Here is a 17,521-nt window from a genome sequence, read left to right on the forward strand (position 1 = left end):
GGGGCATGACAGGGCAGGGATGGGTGGGACTGGGCAGGGGTCTGGGTCTTCCAGACGGATAATCTGGTAACCCTACCTAAGTGATAAATTTGATCCAACTTCTGTGTCGTAGTAGCTGCAGCGAGAGCAGAAACAGTGGCATTCACTGATTAATCACTTAGGTTTCATCAGTTTATCGCTGTTCTCTGGAATTCAGCATCGTCTTTCTCTTTTGTCTCGTTTTGCAGATATCCCGGTCCTAAATAGCTACGATTTTGCTAATTCTTGGGCTTTACACGGAGGGGATGAAAAATGTAAGAGAGTGTCACCTCCCAGCAAAACCTGCAACATCTCATCTGAGATGGCAGACAAGGTAGGAGCTCAATACAGGTTAAAATAGAAAAACAAATGAGGGTTTTCCAGATCCCTGTCTCCCATGGTAGGTTCTCTTAAAACTATTCTGTGTGGTGCAGAGCAAGAGCCTTAGCACCCTGAGGTTGTGGGTTCAAATCCCTCGCTGCTCCTTGTGACTCTGGACAAGTCACTTAATCCCTCCATTGTCCCAGGTACATTAGATAGATTGTGAGCCCACCGGGAAATATGTAAACCACATAGGATATAAATGATTCTAGAAGCGCCCACTTACCTCGACTTCAGAAAAACACTCAAAACTTATCTATTCAACAAACAAGCCCCTTAACGCCTCCTCTCCGGAATTACCTGGCCTCATGCTCGACCCTTCCCCCCCCTCTATTGATAGCTGTCTTCCAGCTCCCCTACCCTCCTCCTTCTTCATCAGCCAAGTTCGGCTAAAGTTGTTTCCTTTTTTCCTTCTCTCCTGCCCCCCCCCCTCTATTGATCGCTTTCCTCCTTCTCTCCTTCCCACTTCCGCTTCTTCAGCCATGCTCAGCTGAAGGTGTTATAAATCCAATACATTGTTTGTAAATCGGCATGTCAATGCGGATCCTAATGTAATTGTTGTGAACCGCCTAGAAGTTTCAAGTTTCAAGTTTATTATGTTATTTGATTAAACGCTTTTCAGAATACAAAGCGTTTTACAAAGAAATAAAATAAAATTTCTAAAATCACAAATACATTGTAATTGAAATTAACTACTTTAAATTAAAAAATAAAAACAAACTGGGGTAAACAATCCACATGAAACAATAGGAAAGGGGAAAAAAAGAAAAAAAATACAATTTATAAAAAAAAAAATAAAAAAAATAAGCAGGTTGGGTTAGTACATAGGGAAGGTATGAAGAGAAGAAAAAAAGAAGAAAAAAAAAAATTTGAGAACTAGATGGGCATGGCGGTATATAAGAATAAAATTATTATTATATTATTATTATTAATATTATATAAATAATATACTAAGAATAAGAAAAATCTGCAGATGTCCACTGTTGAGTGGTTGTGTTTTGTAGCATGTACGCATGAGCTGAAATTAGAGCGTTCGTGTGAGCAGAGAGTACCGTGAGGGCTGGAAAAGAGCTTAATTGCAACAGATCACTCATTATGCATGGAAGTTGCTTGTGGAGTGAATTCTCTGACCCTAACATTGGATTAATTTCTTCTCTATGAAGACTAAAGATGAGAATATACAATGTTATTAATAGAAGTCTTTGGGAGTGCCTAGCGAACCCTCCTGACTTTTCCCTCTATAAATGGTGCCCATTGTGTGCCAGCTGTGGTGGGTGGAATGCAGCAGCCTTCTCTTTCCCTCAGTTCCACTGGCTCAATGCGATCAGCTGGCCTGACACAAAACAATAGCATTCATTTAATTTATTTATTTTTTTCCTATTCTGAAGAAATTAACAGTTCTTCCAGGCTTTCCATCACCCACTTACTAGAAGTGCACTGCGACCTGAATGCGATGTCTGTTTTGTTTGTGGCCTTAGAGGCCTGTGAGGCATTGAAAATCCAACAGGATCTGTCTGCAAGTCCCAGCATCCCAGACAGGAAATTTGCATTCCTTTTACTGCAGGGTGGTTTCCTTTCATATTGACTATCTCAGGGCCGGTGTTCTCAGCTACCCCAAAAGTTACAGCCACAGCTGAAAAAGTGAGCGACCAAGATGGTAAAGGGGATGGCACTCCTCTCGTATGATAAAAGATTAAAATGGTTAGGGCTCTTCAGCTTGGAAAAGAGACGGCTGAGGGGAGATATGATTGAAGTGGAGTAGAATGGGTACAAGTGGATCGATTTTTCACTCCGTCAAAAATTACAAAGACTAGGGGACACTCGATGAAGTTACAGGGAAATACTTTTAAAACCAATAGGAGGAAATATTTTTTTTTCACTCGGAGAATAGTTAACGCATTGCCAGAGGTTGTGGTAAGAGTGGATAGCGTAGCTGGTTTTAAGAAAGGTTTGGACAAGTTCCTGGAGGAAAAGTCCATAGTCTGTTATTCAGACATGGCAGAAGCCACTTCTTGCCCTGGATCAGTAGCATGGAAAGTTTCTACTCTTTGAGATTCTCGATTCTTGTTACTCTTTGGGATTCTGGAATCTTGCTATTCCTTGGGATTCTGTATGGAATGTTGTTATTCTTTGGGATTCCGGAATCTTGTTACTCTTTGGGATTCCGGAATCTTGTTACTCTCTGGGATTCTCGAATCTTGCTATTCCTTGGGTTTCTGTATGGAATGTTACTACTCTTTGGAATTCTTGACTCTTGTTACTCTTTGGGATTCTGGAATCTTTCTATTCCTTGGGATTCTGTATGGAATGTTGCTACTCTTTGGGATCCAACACGGTCCGTGTTTCGGACAAAACACCTTCATCAGGGGTCCATGGTAAATAAGGTATAAAGTATACCGCAAAAAATGAAGATAACAACAATTGCCTGTATATTAAATCTGCCGAAAGTGCTGCCAAAAACGAAGTCACTCAAAAGAAAAAGTGACTTCATTTTTGGCAGCACTTTCGGCAGATTTAATATACAGGCAATTGTTGTTATCTTCATTTTTTGCGGTATACTTTATACCTTATTTACCATGGACCCCTGATGAAGGTGTTTTGTCCGAAACATGGACCGTGTTGGGTCCCTTGGTTGGTAATAAGGTTTTTATATTACTGCATTTTATTTTGGGATAATAAATTTTTGCCTGCATCGTGTACATTGTCTGCAGTTTTTGTTTGTTCTCCTGCTTTGCTGTTTATTCTGCAGATCTGGTTGGATTTCTTTTTGTTGCTACTCTTTGGGATTCCAGAATCTTGTTACTCTCTGGGATTCCGGAATCTTGCTATTCCTTGGGATTCTGTATGGAATGTTGCTACTCTTTGGGATTTCAGAATCTTGTTACTCTCTGGGATTCCCGAATCTTGCTATTCCTTGGGATTCTGTATGGAATGTTGCTACTCTTTGGGATTCCGGAATCTTGTTACTCTTTGGGATTACGGAATCTTGCTATTCCTTGGGATTCTATATGGAATGTTGCTACTCTTTGGGATTCTTGACTCTTGTTACTCTTTGAGATTCCAGAATCATGTGCTATTCCTTGGAATTCCATTTGGAATGTTGCTACTCTTTGGGTTTTGGCCAGGTACTAGGGACCTGGATTGGCCACCGTGAGAATGATCTACAGGGCTTGATGGACCATTGGTCTGACCCAGTGGGGCTATTCATATGTTCTTAATTGAAAAATTCCAAATCTCTGATGGTTAAAAACGTTGAGCTCCTAAATAAACCGTGTGTGCCCTATTTTCAGTCAAATATAGGAGCTTAAGTTTCAGTTGAAAATCCATCTTCATTTATGAGCTTAAAAAATGATGCTTATAAATTTATGCCTTCCTTTTATTTGCCTAATTTACGAGTCTGGTACTGAAAATCACTGCTAAGTTCCTAATTTTTTCCACCCTAAATATACTCCTGTCGCCATCCAGGTTTTATGATTTGGGGGTTCGGTGCAATTCTGAGTATACACTTAGGGCTCCTTTTACAAAGCTGCGCTAGTGGTTTTAATGCACGCACCGGATTAGCGCACGCTAGCCGGAAATCTACCGCCTGCTCAATAGGAGGCGGTAGTGGCTTGCGTGCGCTTTTCCGCGTGTTTAGGCCCTAGCGTGGCTTTGTAAAAGGAGCCCTTAGGCGCTCAGCCCTAGTAAATTTTCAAAGGCCGATTTAGTAGCGTAACTCTCAAAGTTAGGAACAGAAGTTCTTTGAATATAACAGAGCCCCCCCCCCTCGTATGTTTTAGGAGGATCAATGGCCTGAAGCAGAGGGTTTGCCCTGCCGCATTCTTCATCCTGCACAGCGGGGGGGCACTGAGGGCCGGCTTCTTAAAAATCTGCGCTAAAAACTGAAGGGGCGCAGTCGCAGGCGTTCTTGTAGTGATTTCAAAAATGTGAGGCGTTCTCACAAAATTGCCCATGCAAATGAGGACGGTGGACAGTAGCGAAGATTCGCTAAATTTACATGCGTTGAGCCACTGGTGACAATGATCGTCAGATGCACAGAATGCACAAGGAAAGAGGCGTGAAGCAACGCAATGCAATAAGCGCATGCCTTGTTTGAGCATAATATATGCTGAAGTCATATGCGCGCGACACGCGTGGCTGTAGCAGTTGGTTTCTGTGTGGAAATAGAACAGCGATCGTCATCTTCCTTCAAACTTTTTCAGTCAGTCAATATAAAAGCAGGTTTTGTAGGAAGCAGCGTCGGCTTTTAACAAGCATAAAATATGCCTTTCTCTCCCCAAAACTACTATAATTCAGGTAAATCTTGTCATTTGTTTTTAATATAAAATTTTACCATGAACCACAGCCAGAAACACATGACACAGGTATCATACATGCGCTCAAGAAACGTGCTTCTTAGAGAATGACACGGTGGCGGTTTACCCGCGGCCACCGCATTTTAGCCGCGGGTCACCCGCCGAAAACGGGGAAGAAAACTAGCAGTCGCTGCGGCGACGGGGACAAGGCCATTCACCGCCCGCGGGGCGGTGAATGGTCTTGTCCCCCGCAGTGAGGCATGAAGGATCGCGCGGTCCCCGCAGCTCACACCCGCCCGCCCAATCGATTCCAGTGTCCAGCCAGCTCTCTCCCCTCTCCTCACCCCAGTCCGCAGATCCTCCTCCTCGGCGACCCGCACGCTACCAGAGAGCCGCGCACACCCGCCGCTGCTCAGCCTCGATCTTCTGCTCTGACGCAACCGGAAACAGGAAGTTGCAGCAGAGCAGAAGATCGAACACTGAGCAGCCGCGCGTGTGCGGCTCCCTGGGAAAGCGCGCAGGTTGCCGAAAAAGAAAACCCACAAACCAAGGTGAGGAGAAGGGAGAGAGCCGGCCAAACACCAGGATCGACCGGGCAGGCAGGTAGTGGCCGCGGGGACCGTGCGATCGCTAGTGTTCCCGGCTCAAATTGGAAGGAGGGAGTGAAAGGAAAAAGGCTTATATGGATGCAGCGGGGACGGGGACGGGGCGGTGAATGGGATGGCAGTGGCGGTGACGGGGCGGTGAAAGGGATGGCGGTGACAGTGACGGGGCGGTGAAGGGATCGGCGGTGACGGGGCGGTGCAGAGGATGGTGGGCCGGTGACGGGGCGGTGACGGGGACAGATTTTTTCTCCGTGTCATTCTCTAGTGCTTCTGTCTGACTCTCTCTCTCTCTCTCTCTCTGTCCCCCTGTCTGTCTGTTCTTCTTTCTTTCTGTTTCTCTCCCTGCTCGCTGTCTTTCTGGGTATCTGTCTTTTGTTCTCGTGTGCTGCCTGCCTGTCTTTATGTCTCTCTCCATGACCCTCTTCTGTCTCCGCCCCCCCCCAAAGCAAACCAAGATTGCTCCCTTACCCCCTTTCCCTCTCCCCCCCCCACTTCCCTGTGCAGCAGCAGCAGCATTTCCCTCCCCTTCCCTGTGAACCCACCCCTTGCCTTTTCTCCCTGTCCTGCAGTAGCCCTTTTCCCTTCCCCCCCGTCCAGCAGCACCCCTTCCCTGCTCCCCCTGTCCTGTAGTAGGCCAGCCATCAGTAGGCGCCAACTAACAGGAGACAAACCGCCACCGCACGACACCCTTCTTACCACTGTTGAAATCGCTGCACACACCACAAGCCATCGGAAGCCGCCGCATGCGCCGCAAATAGAACACAGCCAAGGAGGCAGACATTACGGCGACCGGGGTCACACTGTTTCAACAGCACATGCGCGGGTAAAGGTCTTATTAGATGGGAATCATGTAATTTTTTTTCCCATGAGCCACTGTCAAAACCTAGGCCACAAGATGCCCTTTTAACAGTGCTGGCACTGTAGCAGCACCCCCGGACCAGTCGCTGATTTTTTGTCGCCAAACGCTAACGCCGCTCTTGGATCAGCGATTTGAAAGAATCCACCGGAGTGCTCATTTCAGTATTGAAGAGTCCACTGGCACGGCCGTCTCGGAGACTGCTAGAAAGCTCACCAAAGACCGCGATAAGCCGTTTTGATAATCCGCCGCTAAAATGCATGCAGGCTAAACCGTCGGGAAACGGTTTAGCAACAGCGTTAACGTTTTGAGAATCTGGCCCTGAGGCTGGTACAGCCAGTGTTGTACAGCAACTAGCCCCCTGTTTTACTAAGGCACGCCAGATGATTTAGCATGCGCTAAATGCTAACGCATCCATAGAATATAATAGGCGCTAAATCGGCTGGCAAGCCTCAGTAAAATGTAACTAATTACTCTACTTCTGTTACTTTTACTTGTAAAGAAGTACAGGATAACATTTGTAACTTTTCCTGTTACTGAAGTAATAATTTTGCCAATTTTTACTACTTTTACCTAGATACATTTGAAGCTTGCAGTTAAAAGCAACACAGTATCAGCCAGATCCGTCTTAGAATCAAGCCCAGGGCAGGATTAACCAATAGGCCAAGTAGGCACGTGCCTAGGGCCCAAAATGGTCAGGGGGGCCCGATGAAGGAGGGCATCAACATTGTTTTTTTCCAAACGTCGATGGGCCCCTCCAGCATCGATCGGCAACGCGGCCCCCCCCCCATCGACGGAAAGTAAGACAAGCAAGCAACGGTGCTGCTTACCCAAAGCTTTCCTCTGACGCAGCTTGTTTCCGCCTGGGCGCATGGTGGGGCGGGGCAGGGGGGCCCAGTGTACTAGTGTGCCTAGGGGCCCTCGACGAATTAATCCTGCCCTGATCAAGCCCACTGAATGCTAATTTCGATCCTCAGATGCACCTCTCCGCATTCAAACAGTTTCATAACACTAAGAGCTCCTTTTACATAGCGCAAGCTAAACCCGCGCTACATGGCTAGAACTAACGCCAGCTCAATGTAGCACGCCATTACGTGAGTTAAACCGCTAACGCGGCTTCGTACAAGGAGCCCTAAGCTTTATGGGCAGTTAAAAGCAAAGCATAAAAGTGAAAGGCAGATGTAAAGGACAGTTTCTCGGTAAACCAATGAAAGAGCTAAAGCAGGAACAGAATTTTGCTATTGCAAACCTCGTCAAGCAGACGGTGGATCGTTCCATCTTAAATTTTGCTGTTCAGTGAATATACCCTATAAGAGCCGTGGAGTTGCCTGTGTTGTTGGGTCACTTAAAAGCGGAGATGAAGCTGGTGGCAAGTCTTTCACTTTCGGCAGCCGGATTCACTTAGTGCGTCAGCTCGGAAGGAGATTTTTCCGCATCGGACTTGAAAATTTTGATGGCCGCATTGCTACATTGTTTTCCACATCACATTGGACATCTCGGACCCCTGAGGAAGGAGTGTTTCTCCGAAACACGGACCGTGTAGGATCCGCATTCCATGTATATGAGAGTCATTTTTAAAGGATTACAAAATTATATGGTGTGCTTTGTTTTTTTAAAAATAAAGATTCCTGTCCTTGTACATTCCCATCTCCAGTTTCTTTCTTGTTTTTTGGTGTTCGCTTTTTACTGAGGACTTGTTTGCTTAGCGATTCTTGATGAACAGACATAATTGCAGTACTTTTACTTTTTAGTCAAAAAGTATTTAGGCATGTACCCTCCACCCCTTTTAGTAAACCGCGATAGCGGTTATTAGTGCAGGGAGCAGCGCTAAATGCTCCGCGTTCCTCCCGACGCTCATAGAGTTCTTATCGCAGTGTGTGTGTTACTTCTTTACTTTTACTTGAGTCAATTTTTAAATTTGTGTTTCATGACACTTTTTACTTTTACTTAAGGATCCAAATATGCATTTACCTATACTTCAGTACTTTGACCTAGAGCTTTAAATAACACTGGGTATAGCTAGGGCAGATGCCAACCATAATGCTCCAAGGGCAGCATCATAGAAGTCTTGCTTATTCTGCTTATTAAAAGTTGAAGTTGAGACAATAAGCTGTGGGTTTTGTTTTTTGTTTTTTTTTCTTGTGTTGTGTTATATTTAAGGGGGAGGGGGTGCTGTTGCTCAGCCTTGCAGAAGGTTAAAGGAGCAGATACTGGTGCACTGGTGATAATGTGGGGAAGAATTGGAGGTGGGGAGGGTGGACTGTTTCTATTTGGGAGAGAGCGATGTACATTCTGGCACCATAGAAGAAGTTTGAATGGAAGCCCTGGAAGAACTGCCGTGAGATGAGGGAGAACAATCCGCTGAAGGGAGGGTCGCGTGGGGGCTTCTGAAATGTGTCAGCCGTGAAGGTTTTTCCTCCAGGTTTTAGATTTCTAGAACATAAAACCTTTGAAATCAAAATGATAAGGTATTTTGACACCTTCCAGAAAGGACTTAACGGAGATCTGGGCTTCCTTTCCCATTGCAAAGACATTTAAATCAGCTCTGCCATTTCTCTTATCTCCTGCCCACCCCTCCCTCTTCCTATCCCCAAAATGCTTTCCTGTTTTCCTTAGATATACTGATATTTGTCAACATCTGCTTTTTTTCTGATCTGAAGAAGAGGGATGACCTTCCAAAGCTCATCATAAAATTCATTGAACTAGTCCAATAAAAAAGGTATTACTTTGTTTTGTTCTATTTCTTTCTATTACCTTGGCCGCCATTTCCTTTCTCCCTTCCTTGTTGGCAGTGCTGTGTATCGGAGGAAGCCAGACATGGCTAAGATGAAGGAATTATTTCCTGAGCCTTCATGTTTATGACAATACTGTCCAGGGTATTCAGATTCCAGTACAAGTCATAAAAAGCTCTCCCAGCTCAGCTGACCTGCAAAAATCTATGCTTCCTAAATGTGTCACCGAAACCATAAAACCCAGCAGTGTCCCAGGGAGGCTAGAGAATGCTTTCTGATCATTTGAAGATGAAGAGGATGGATTTTTGTAACCTGGATATTATTTTGCATTGGCTTTGTTTTTGCTTTTCAATATTTATATTTTTATTACAAGTTACCTAGAACTATAGATTGTGTGCATTATAACACTTTTAAGTAAATGCAGGCAGTCCCCAGGTTAAGAACAGGTTCCATTTATTAAACCGTCCTTAAGTTGAGTTTGTATGTAACTTGGATCCTAGTATTCTTCCCACCTTCTCCATCTCCTGGAGGCTCCTCTTGCATCCTTTTCCATCCATCCCACTGTTCCCTCTCCACCACCACATCCAACATTACTCCCTCTCATCTCTCTCTTCCCCATGCGTCTGTACCTCGACTCTTCTCCCACCACCATGTCCAATATTTCTCTCTCCCTCCCTATGCTCTAGAATGTGAACCGCCTAGAACTAAATGGTATGGCATCATCTCAAACACCCAATTCTCCCTTTCTATTCCCTCCCTCACCTCAGCATCTCTTTCCCTCACTCCCTCCATTCTTCCATCCTATGGCTCCTACTCCTCTCCCTCCTTCCCTCCATTCTGTGTTCCAAGTTCATGCCCCCTCCCTCCTTCCTTCCATCATTTGTCCGAAGTTTGTGCTCCCTCCCTCTCGAGTCCCATCAGACTCCTCTCCCTCCCTCCCAAGTCCCAATGCGCCCCCCTCCCTCCCTCCATTCTGTGCCTTCCTCTAACATCAGAGGGAAGGCTTCCAGCTGAGCCGTGGGACATGCATAGGAGACGTTGCCCGTGGCTTTATGCAGAGAAATGATTGCAGCAGGAAGGAGGAGGGAACTGGCCAGAAGGTAAACACCCGCCGGAGGCACAGAATGGAAGGAAGTAGGGAGGGAGGTAGGGAGAGGGGCGCATTGGGATACCAAAGGTAGAACAGGACCCCTGTTCGTAAGTAAGAGTCTGACGTAAGTTGGATGTTCATAAAACAGGGACTGCCTGTAAATAAGAATTAAAAAAAAAAAGATAGTTGTTGGTTTGTTATGCAGTCTTTCCAACAGCTCACTTCAGATCCCATCACTGATCGATTGATTTATGTAAAATTCTTCATCGCTTAATGCCCACGCGGATTACATGCATAATCAAATACACTTAGGCCTCCATTTACGAAACTGCGATAGCAGTTTCTAACACTTGGAGCCACACTGAATGGCCCGCGATGCTCCTGACGGTCATTGAGTTCCTCTGAGCGTCAGAAGTAGCACGGGCCATTCAGCGCAGCTCCCCATGCTAGAAACTGCTATCGCAATTTCGTAAAAAAGACTGTGATGGCCCTTATAGCATATTTAGGTGACATTCTCACTTTTTATTTCATCAGGACATCATGGACAGGTGCCAGCTACTGAAATCCTCTTCAGCCTTTCTGAAGTGCCACCATCAAGTGGACCCTGAACCCTTCATAGCCCTCTGTGAGGATGACATGTGCAAATGTGCCCAGGAGAGGACCTGCTACTGCCAGGTTTTGCTAGAGTATGTGAGGACATGTGCTCAGCGCGGAGTCGTCGTAAGCGGCTGGTCCACCGAGAGCATGTGCAGTAAGTTTCCAGGTCATCGTTCTTCGAGCAGAACCAGAAAGGAGGAGGAGCCGCAGGGGATTGGTCAAAATCCAGGAACCCTGAGTCAGCAGAATGTTTGAGTTCCGAGTTCAGGTTTTGTTCTGACCGTGGGTCACCTTGAAACTTTTCTCACCTAACGGCGATTCCTCTTTGCTTTGGAGCCAATTCCGTGCACGTAGGAAGCAAAGCCAGGCTGCAAATCTGTTTGACTGTAAGATTATATGAAAATGCAAATTGCAGTTAGGAGTCTGAATAGGCCTGTTGTGAGGGGGTGAAGATCAGAAATCAGAGGGATGACGAGCTGGGAAACACTGATGCTTTTTCTTTCTTTGTAGACTCTGATTAATATATATATATATTTTTTTTTTGCTGTTGCTTCAGAGTCTCAGTGCCCGGCTGGCATGGAGTATAAAGAGTGTGTGTCCCCTTGCACCAAAACCTGCCAAAGCCTGAATATCAACGAGGTCTGCGAAGAGGGATGTGTGGATGGCTGCAGCTGTCCTGGTAATTTCTTCTGCCTAATAATTACAGAAAGCGGCACCACTCAAACCGGTCACTGGGATTTCTCATCTTCACGCACTTAATCTTGAATGACCTGTAGCACTGGGCTGTATTGAGGGCAATGGAGTGTTTGCTTCTTCCTGGCGCTTCTCACTCCCTTGGGCCATTTCTAAACCGAGATGTCTTGTGCTATCTGTTACAGGCTCTGGGGTATTTAGTATTTATTCTTTCTTTCGGAGGGATTTCTGGTCTCCCTTTGCCCTCTTCACCTCTTTCTTTCCTCCCTTTTTTCCAAGTTCCATCCCATCTGATACTGTTGGAGAACCACAGGAGTAGGGTTGCCAGGCTTTCCAATCGGAAAATCCGGACACCCTACACCCGCCCCCCCAGGCCCACCCATCCTCACTCTGTAATGCCCTAGTCCCGCCCTCCCCCCCCCGCTGCCTGCTTTTGTCGGGCAGGGAGTTAGTCTGCGCAGGCGGGCGTGCACGTGACATCCGCACAGGCGCGGACTTCCTCCCTCCGTGACGCAATTTGAGGAGGCATTTCAAAACCCGGACAAAGTGTCGGGTTTTGAGAAGCCATCCGGAGCCCCAGACATGTCCTCAAAAGGAATCCATGCCCGGGGACATCTGGTATCCCTACACAGGAGTCATCAAGGAGACAGAGAGTAAGGTCGGTGGAGGGGGGAGCCCCAGTGGTTTGAACTGTGGCCACGATTTCGATTCTACTTGTCCCACTGCTGCTTCCCGCTTGGCACTCCGCCTTTGTGCAGATTACGTCCCCTCTGCTGTCTCAGGTACAAACTTGCAATTTCCCATTTCCCAACACATAGTAGTAAAGGAGGCCCTTAAGTCGTAAGCCCTCTGGGGCAGGTGGTTATGTGTAATCAAAATGCTCATGTTACATTAGATTAGATTAGGTTACAGTATGCGCTGATGGTTCTTTGACTTTGTCTGGCCCTCAGAATTTACCATATATATTCGGCCATAAACAAAAAGCCTCAAAATTGGGATCTTGTCATATAATTGAGTAGGGCACAATATCCTGTGTTTCTACCCCCTCCCCCTATGGTGACCAGGATGTCTCTGCCTTTCCCCGCCCCCATGGTGACTGACATCCCCCTTTACGGGTAAGCATGGACGCTGATGCTGATAGTGACAATGAAGTAACTGCAAACGAGGTGGGAATTGGCAGTCCTCAAGCGACCACAGACCAGCCTGGTTTGCACTTACTTCTGTGTCAGCAACTGGGCTTAGGGTTACCATACGGCTCCAGAAAAAGGAGGACGAATTGAGATAATAGAAGTAAAACCCGGATGTCTCAATCTGTCCTCCTTGTTCTGGAGCCATATGGTAACCCTGGCGTAAGGAGAATTGCTGATCGCTTTGGGAATTAGGTGGGGGAAAGAGAGAGAGATGTACCGGGGGGAGGAGAGGGAAAAGAATGTGTCAACCATAACAGGAGAGAAGGGAGGGAGAAATGCTGGTCACCATGAGAGAAAGAGGGACAGGGGAGAAAAATCCCCCCACCCTTATTTAAGGGGAAAAATGTTATCTTGGCTTATATTTGGATGGGTTTATATTCAAGTATATACAGTATTATTTGGCTTTGATGGTAGCTTCTCTTTGCCCCCCCCCCTATAAGTTGCTGCCCTAGAACAGTGCTTTTCAATTAGGTCCTGGGGCACCCCCTTGCCAGTCAGGTTTTCAAGATATCCACAATGAATTTGCATAAAATTAATTTGCATACATGGTCTCCATTATTTGCAAATTTATTTCATGCATATTCATTGTGGATATCTTGAAAACCTGACTGGCAAGGGGTAACTCCAAGACCGACTTAAGAAACACTGCCCTAGGTGACGGCCTAGTTATGCCTAATGATTGAGAGAGCTCTGAATGTACTTCACATTGAAGCTGGGGTTGGAAAGGCTAGTACTCGTATTTATACACTTCCCCCTCCGAATCCACGGTTTCAGCATCCGCGGATTCGGTTATTTGTGGGGGGGGGGGGTTTTGGGGGGGGAAAAAAAGATTTGTTTGGGACCTTCTCCGCCTCACTCCCGCCTTCCCCCCAGCATCCTGGCCTTACCTGGTGGTCTTGCGGGACTTTCGGAGCTGGAGCGATCGTCCTACGCTCCTGCCCCGTGCAGATCGCCAATAGGAAATGGCTGCCACGAGCTCCTGTAGTAGTCTCGAGAGACTACGGGAGCTCACGGCAACCATTTCCTATTGGCGATCTGCACGGGGCAGGAGCGTAGGACGATCGCTCCTGCCCCGAAAGCCCCGCTAGACCACCAGGTAAGGCCGGCACAGGCCGCCCAGCCCAGAGAGGAACGATCTTCACTCTGCCCGGCCCGGAGCGGGGAAAGGAGATCAAAGCACCCACACTAGCCCCTGGAAACACGCAACACGCAGAGAAGGAGGCGATCAGAGGCGGAGACCACCAGGTAAGGTCCGGGGGGTGGGTCAGAGCCGGCACAAAATTATTTGTGATTTTTCACACTTCGTGGTCCAGCTCTGCCCCTAATCCCCGCGAATACTGAGGGAGAAGTGTATCTCAAAATATCCAAGTTAATATATAGAAGAAGGTCTGAAGAAGAAGGGTTACCTTCGAAAGCTCATCATAAAATGCATTGAGTTAGTTCAAAAAACCTTATTTCCTTTGCTTTATTTCTATATATTACCTTGGAACGTGGATTAACACGGCCACCATACCATCTCACTCTAATAATATCCAGAAATGCTTATATTTGTGACAAAGAACTATCCCGTGTGCAGGTCTATCCCAGAATCCTCTTCTCTCCCCTATGACTCATGAAATGGCCTCAGGTGTGAAAAAATTCCCAGCCTTCGCCCTGCCAAACACATTTCAGTCCCACAGCCAAGGACCACAAGACCAATACAAAACAATTGGATCCCATGTCATCAAAATAGTCAATCTTCAGAGTTTTTTTTCAGCTGGCAGAGGACGTGATTAAGCAATCGGACCTTTTTGGACTTGATGCTGTTATGTGAAATTATGTAAAGATGTAATGAATAAATGCTGAAAAACAGAAGTAAGTGTTTTGATTGGCTCCAATCCCTCCAAAAAGTCCCCAGGATTTATAAGAGGAAGTCAGTAATTTTGCCAAAGGTTTGCTATCTCGTGTCAACTATTTAAACCTGACCTTCCTTCTGAATGCAGTGGAAAAATTTGATTTCCTCCTAAAATTTGCAATTAACGACAATCTCTCCAGAGGACAGCGAGGGCAGCAGGCAAATCTTGAAAGCATGCCAGGAAATGGCTGGAATTATCTCAGGTCAAATCCCTGTAGAATTTGTGTTGGGGCTGGGCTCCTTGGGGCAACCGCTGGTGCTGGTGGTAAGTGTCTCAGGGGCGTGGCTTCCAACCCAGTCCTCATGGACCACCTGGCCAGTCAGGTTTTCAGGATATCCCTCATTGACTATGCATGTGCTACCTCTTTTTCCATGCACCTCTATGCCCACTCTTTGTCCAGAGTAAACAGAGATTGCTTGCCTCGTGAGAGATGAACAAACAAGGAACAAAGAAAAGCAAGGGAGGTGTCTTAAGCAACCAATATAAAATCTTTATTATAAAAATGTCCCAATGAGGATCCAAGTTTTGCCATCTGATGGTTTCAGCTCCAAGCACCGCATTGACTAGACGCATATATACTATTTCTTGGTGTCCCCTGAAGCCTATTCTCAGATTTAATGGGTATTACTGGGAGGATCTTGAAAGACAAAAGAAAGGGCAGCTGGAGAGGCAGGAGAGGGCAGCTGGAGCACTGGCGAGTGAAGGAAATCGCTCGCGATATGCGCCGACCGTCTCTTTCTGTACTAAAGACAGGCTACACCAATCAGGAGCTGCTTTGACACCCAGCTATTGATTGGTGTAGTCCGACTGTAGAAGAGGAAGAAGCGGTTGGAGAATACCGCAAATGAGTGAAACCGTGAACTGCGAATTCACAGGGGGAACACTGTATTGTGTATTTTAAACTTGTTTTAGATTGTAAGCCACCTTGAAATGTTTTCCCTAGGGCGGGATAGAAAATTTTAACTAAATTTGGAAACTTGACACTGTAGATGCCGAAATTTGGATCCTCGTTGGGGCATTTTTATAATAAAGGTTTTATATTGGTTGCTTAAGACACCTCCCTTGCCTTTCTTTGTTTGTTTTTCACTCTCTGTTCAGGCCACCCCCCCTGAAGAAACAGTGAAACTATCGCAAAATGCCTTACCCTCCATTTTATCAAGCCACACTGCCGAGCAGCACAAGCGAAATGCCGAACGCTCAATGTTTGGGTTTTATTTAGCTGAAGCAGCTGGTATTCAAAAAAATTTTTTTAAAACAAAAAACCCAAAGCAAAACTGACCACCCTACACAAGTAAGAAAAAAACCAACCAGGTTACTTAGCTTGAAGAGAAATCTCCCTAAATGAATGCCATGTTCTATTACAGATGTTTCTGTGAGTTGTTCCTAATGCTTCGTCCATGCTGTTCCATTTCTTTAGAGGGTAAAGTTCTTGATGGAGCCCACTGTGTAGATGCCTCGGAGTGCTCTTGCATCCATGCCGGCAAGCACTTCCCCCCAGGTTCTCCTCTTTCACGGGACTGCAATACATGGTAAGCTTGAGCCTGAAAAAGCCAGCTCCACCGATAATTCAAAATCTTTCTTTATGCTGTAGCGATTACCCTTCTCCATATTTGGCTAGCAATGCTATTTAGAACATAAGAACTTAAGAGTTGCCTCCACTGGGTCAGACCAGAGGTCCATCCCGCCCAGCGGTCCGCTCCCACGGTGGCCCATCAGGTCCGCGACCTATGAAGTGGTTTCTGACCACTTCTATAACCTACCTCAAGTTCTATCTGTACCCCTCTATCCCCTTATCCTCCAGGAACCTATCCAAACCTTCCTTGAACCCCTGTACAGTGTTCTGGCTTACCACCTCCTCCGGAAGCTTGTTCCATGTGTCCTCTGGGTAAAAAAAGAACTTCCTAGCATTTGTTCTAAACCTGTCCCCTTTCAATTTCTCCGAGTGACCCCTAGTGCTTGTGGCTCCCCACAGTTTGAAGAATCTGTCCTTATTCACTTTCTCTATGCCCTTTAGGATTTTGAAGGTTTCTATCATGTCCCCTCTAAGTCTCCTCTTCTCCAGAGAGAACAGCCCCAGCATCTTTAACCTGTCAGCGTATGAGAAATTTTCCATACCTTTTATCAGTTTAGTCGCCCTCCTCTGTACTCCTCCAGCACCGAACCCTGAGGGACTCCACTAGTCACCTTTCCTTCCTTCGAGCGACTTCCATTAACCACCACCCTCTGGCGTCTGTCCGACAGCCAGTTTCTGACCCAGTTCACCACTTTGGGTCCTAACTTCAGCCCTTCAAGTTTGTTCAACAGCCTCCTATGAGGAACTGTATCAAAGGCTTTGCTGAAATCCAAGTAAATTACATCTAGCATATGTCCTCGATCCAGCTCTCTGGTCACCCAATCAAAAAATTCAATCAGGTTCGTTTGGCACGATTTACCTTTTGTAAAGCCATGTTGCCTCGGATCCTGTAACCCATTAGATTCAAGGAAATACACTATCCTTTCTTTCAGCAACACTTCCATTATTTTTCCAACAACTGAAGTGAGGCTCACCGGCCTGTAGTTTCCTGCTTCATCCCTGTGACCACTTTTATGAATAGGGACCACATCCGCTCTCCTCCAATCCCCAGGAATCACTCCCGTCTCCAGAGATTTGTTGAACAAGTCTTTAATAGGACTCGCCAGAACCTCTCTGTGCTCCCTTAGTATCCTGGGATGGATCCCGTCTGGTCCCATCGCTTTGTCCACCTTCAGTTTTTCAAGTTGCTCATAAACACCCTCCTCCGTGAACGGCGCAGAATCTACTCCATTTTCTCGTGTAACTTTGCCAGACAATAAAAGAAATAAAAAGAAGGTTTATAACACTTTTTGTTTTGTTTGGTCTGCTTTTGGTGTCACAACTTGCCCCTCTCCCTCCCTCCCTCCCGAGTTCCAAAGTAACCCTCTCTCTCCTTCCCTCCCTCCATTCTGTGCCCCAAGTCTGTGCCTCCCTCCGGCAGGTATTTACCTTCTTATGGCCAGCTCCCTCCTCCTTCCAGCAACAGTCCTTTCTCTGCACAAAGCCACAGGCGGTGGCTCCTACACGCGTCCCGTGGCTGAGCCAGAAGCATTTCCTCTGACGTCAGAGGAGAGAAAATTATTGGACATGGTGATGGCAGAGGAGTGAGGTAGAGAT

The 17,521-nt window shown here is 46.3% G+C and overlaps 1 protein-coding gene across 1 annotated transcript in view; it reads left to right on the forward strand.

Annotated features, from left to right (window-relative positions):
- VWF (von Willebrand factor) overlaps positions 1–17,521 on the forward strand; it is a 221,916-nt gene that overhangs the window by 21,247 nt on the left and 183,148 nt on the right. The window contains exons 6-9 of the mRNA XM_033953476.1: positions 228–352; positions 10,512–10,728; positions 11,131–11,253; positions 15,770–15,881. Coding sequence (XP_033809367.1) covers positions 228–352; positions 10,512–10,728; positions 11,131–11,253; positions 15,770–15,881 — 577 coding nt within the window. The remainder of the gene's footprint in view (positions 1–227; positions 353–10,511; positions 10,729–11,130; positions 11,254–15,769; positions 15,882–17,521) is intronic.

This window comes from Geotrypetes seraphini, chromosome 7, assembly GCF_902459505.1.
Source record: "Geotrypetes seraphini chromosome 7, aGeoSer1.1, whole genome shotgun sequence".
NCBI classification, from domain to species: domain Eukaryota; kingdom Metazoa; phylum Chordata; class Amphibia; order Gymnophiona; family Dermophiidae; genus Geotrypetes; species Geotrypetes seraphini.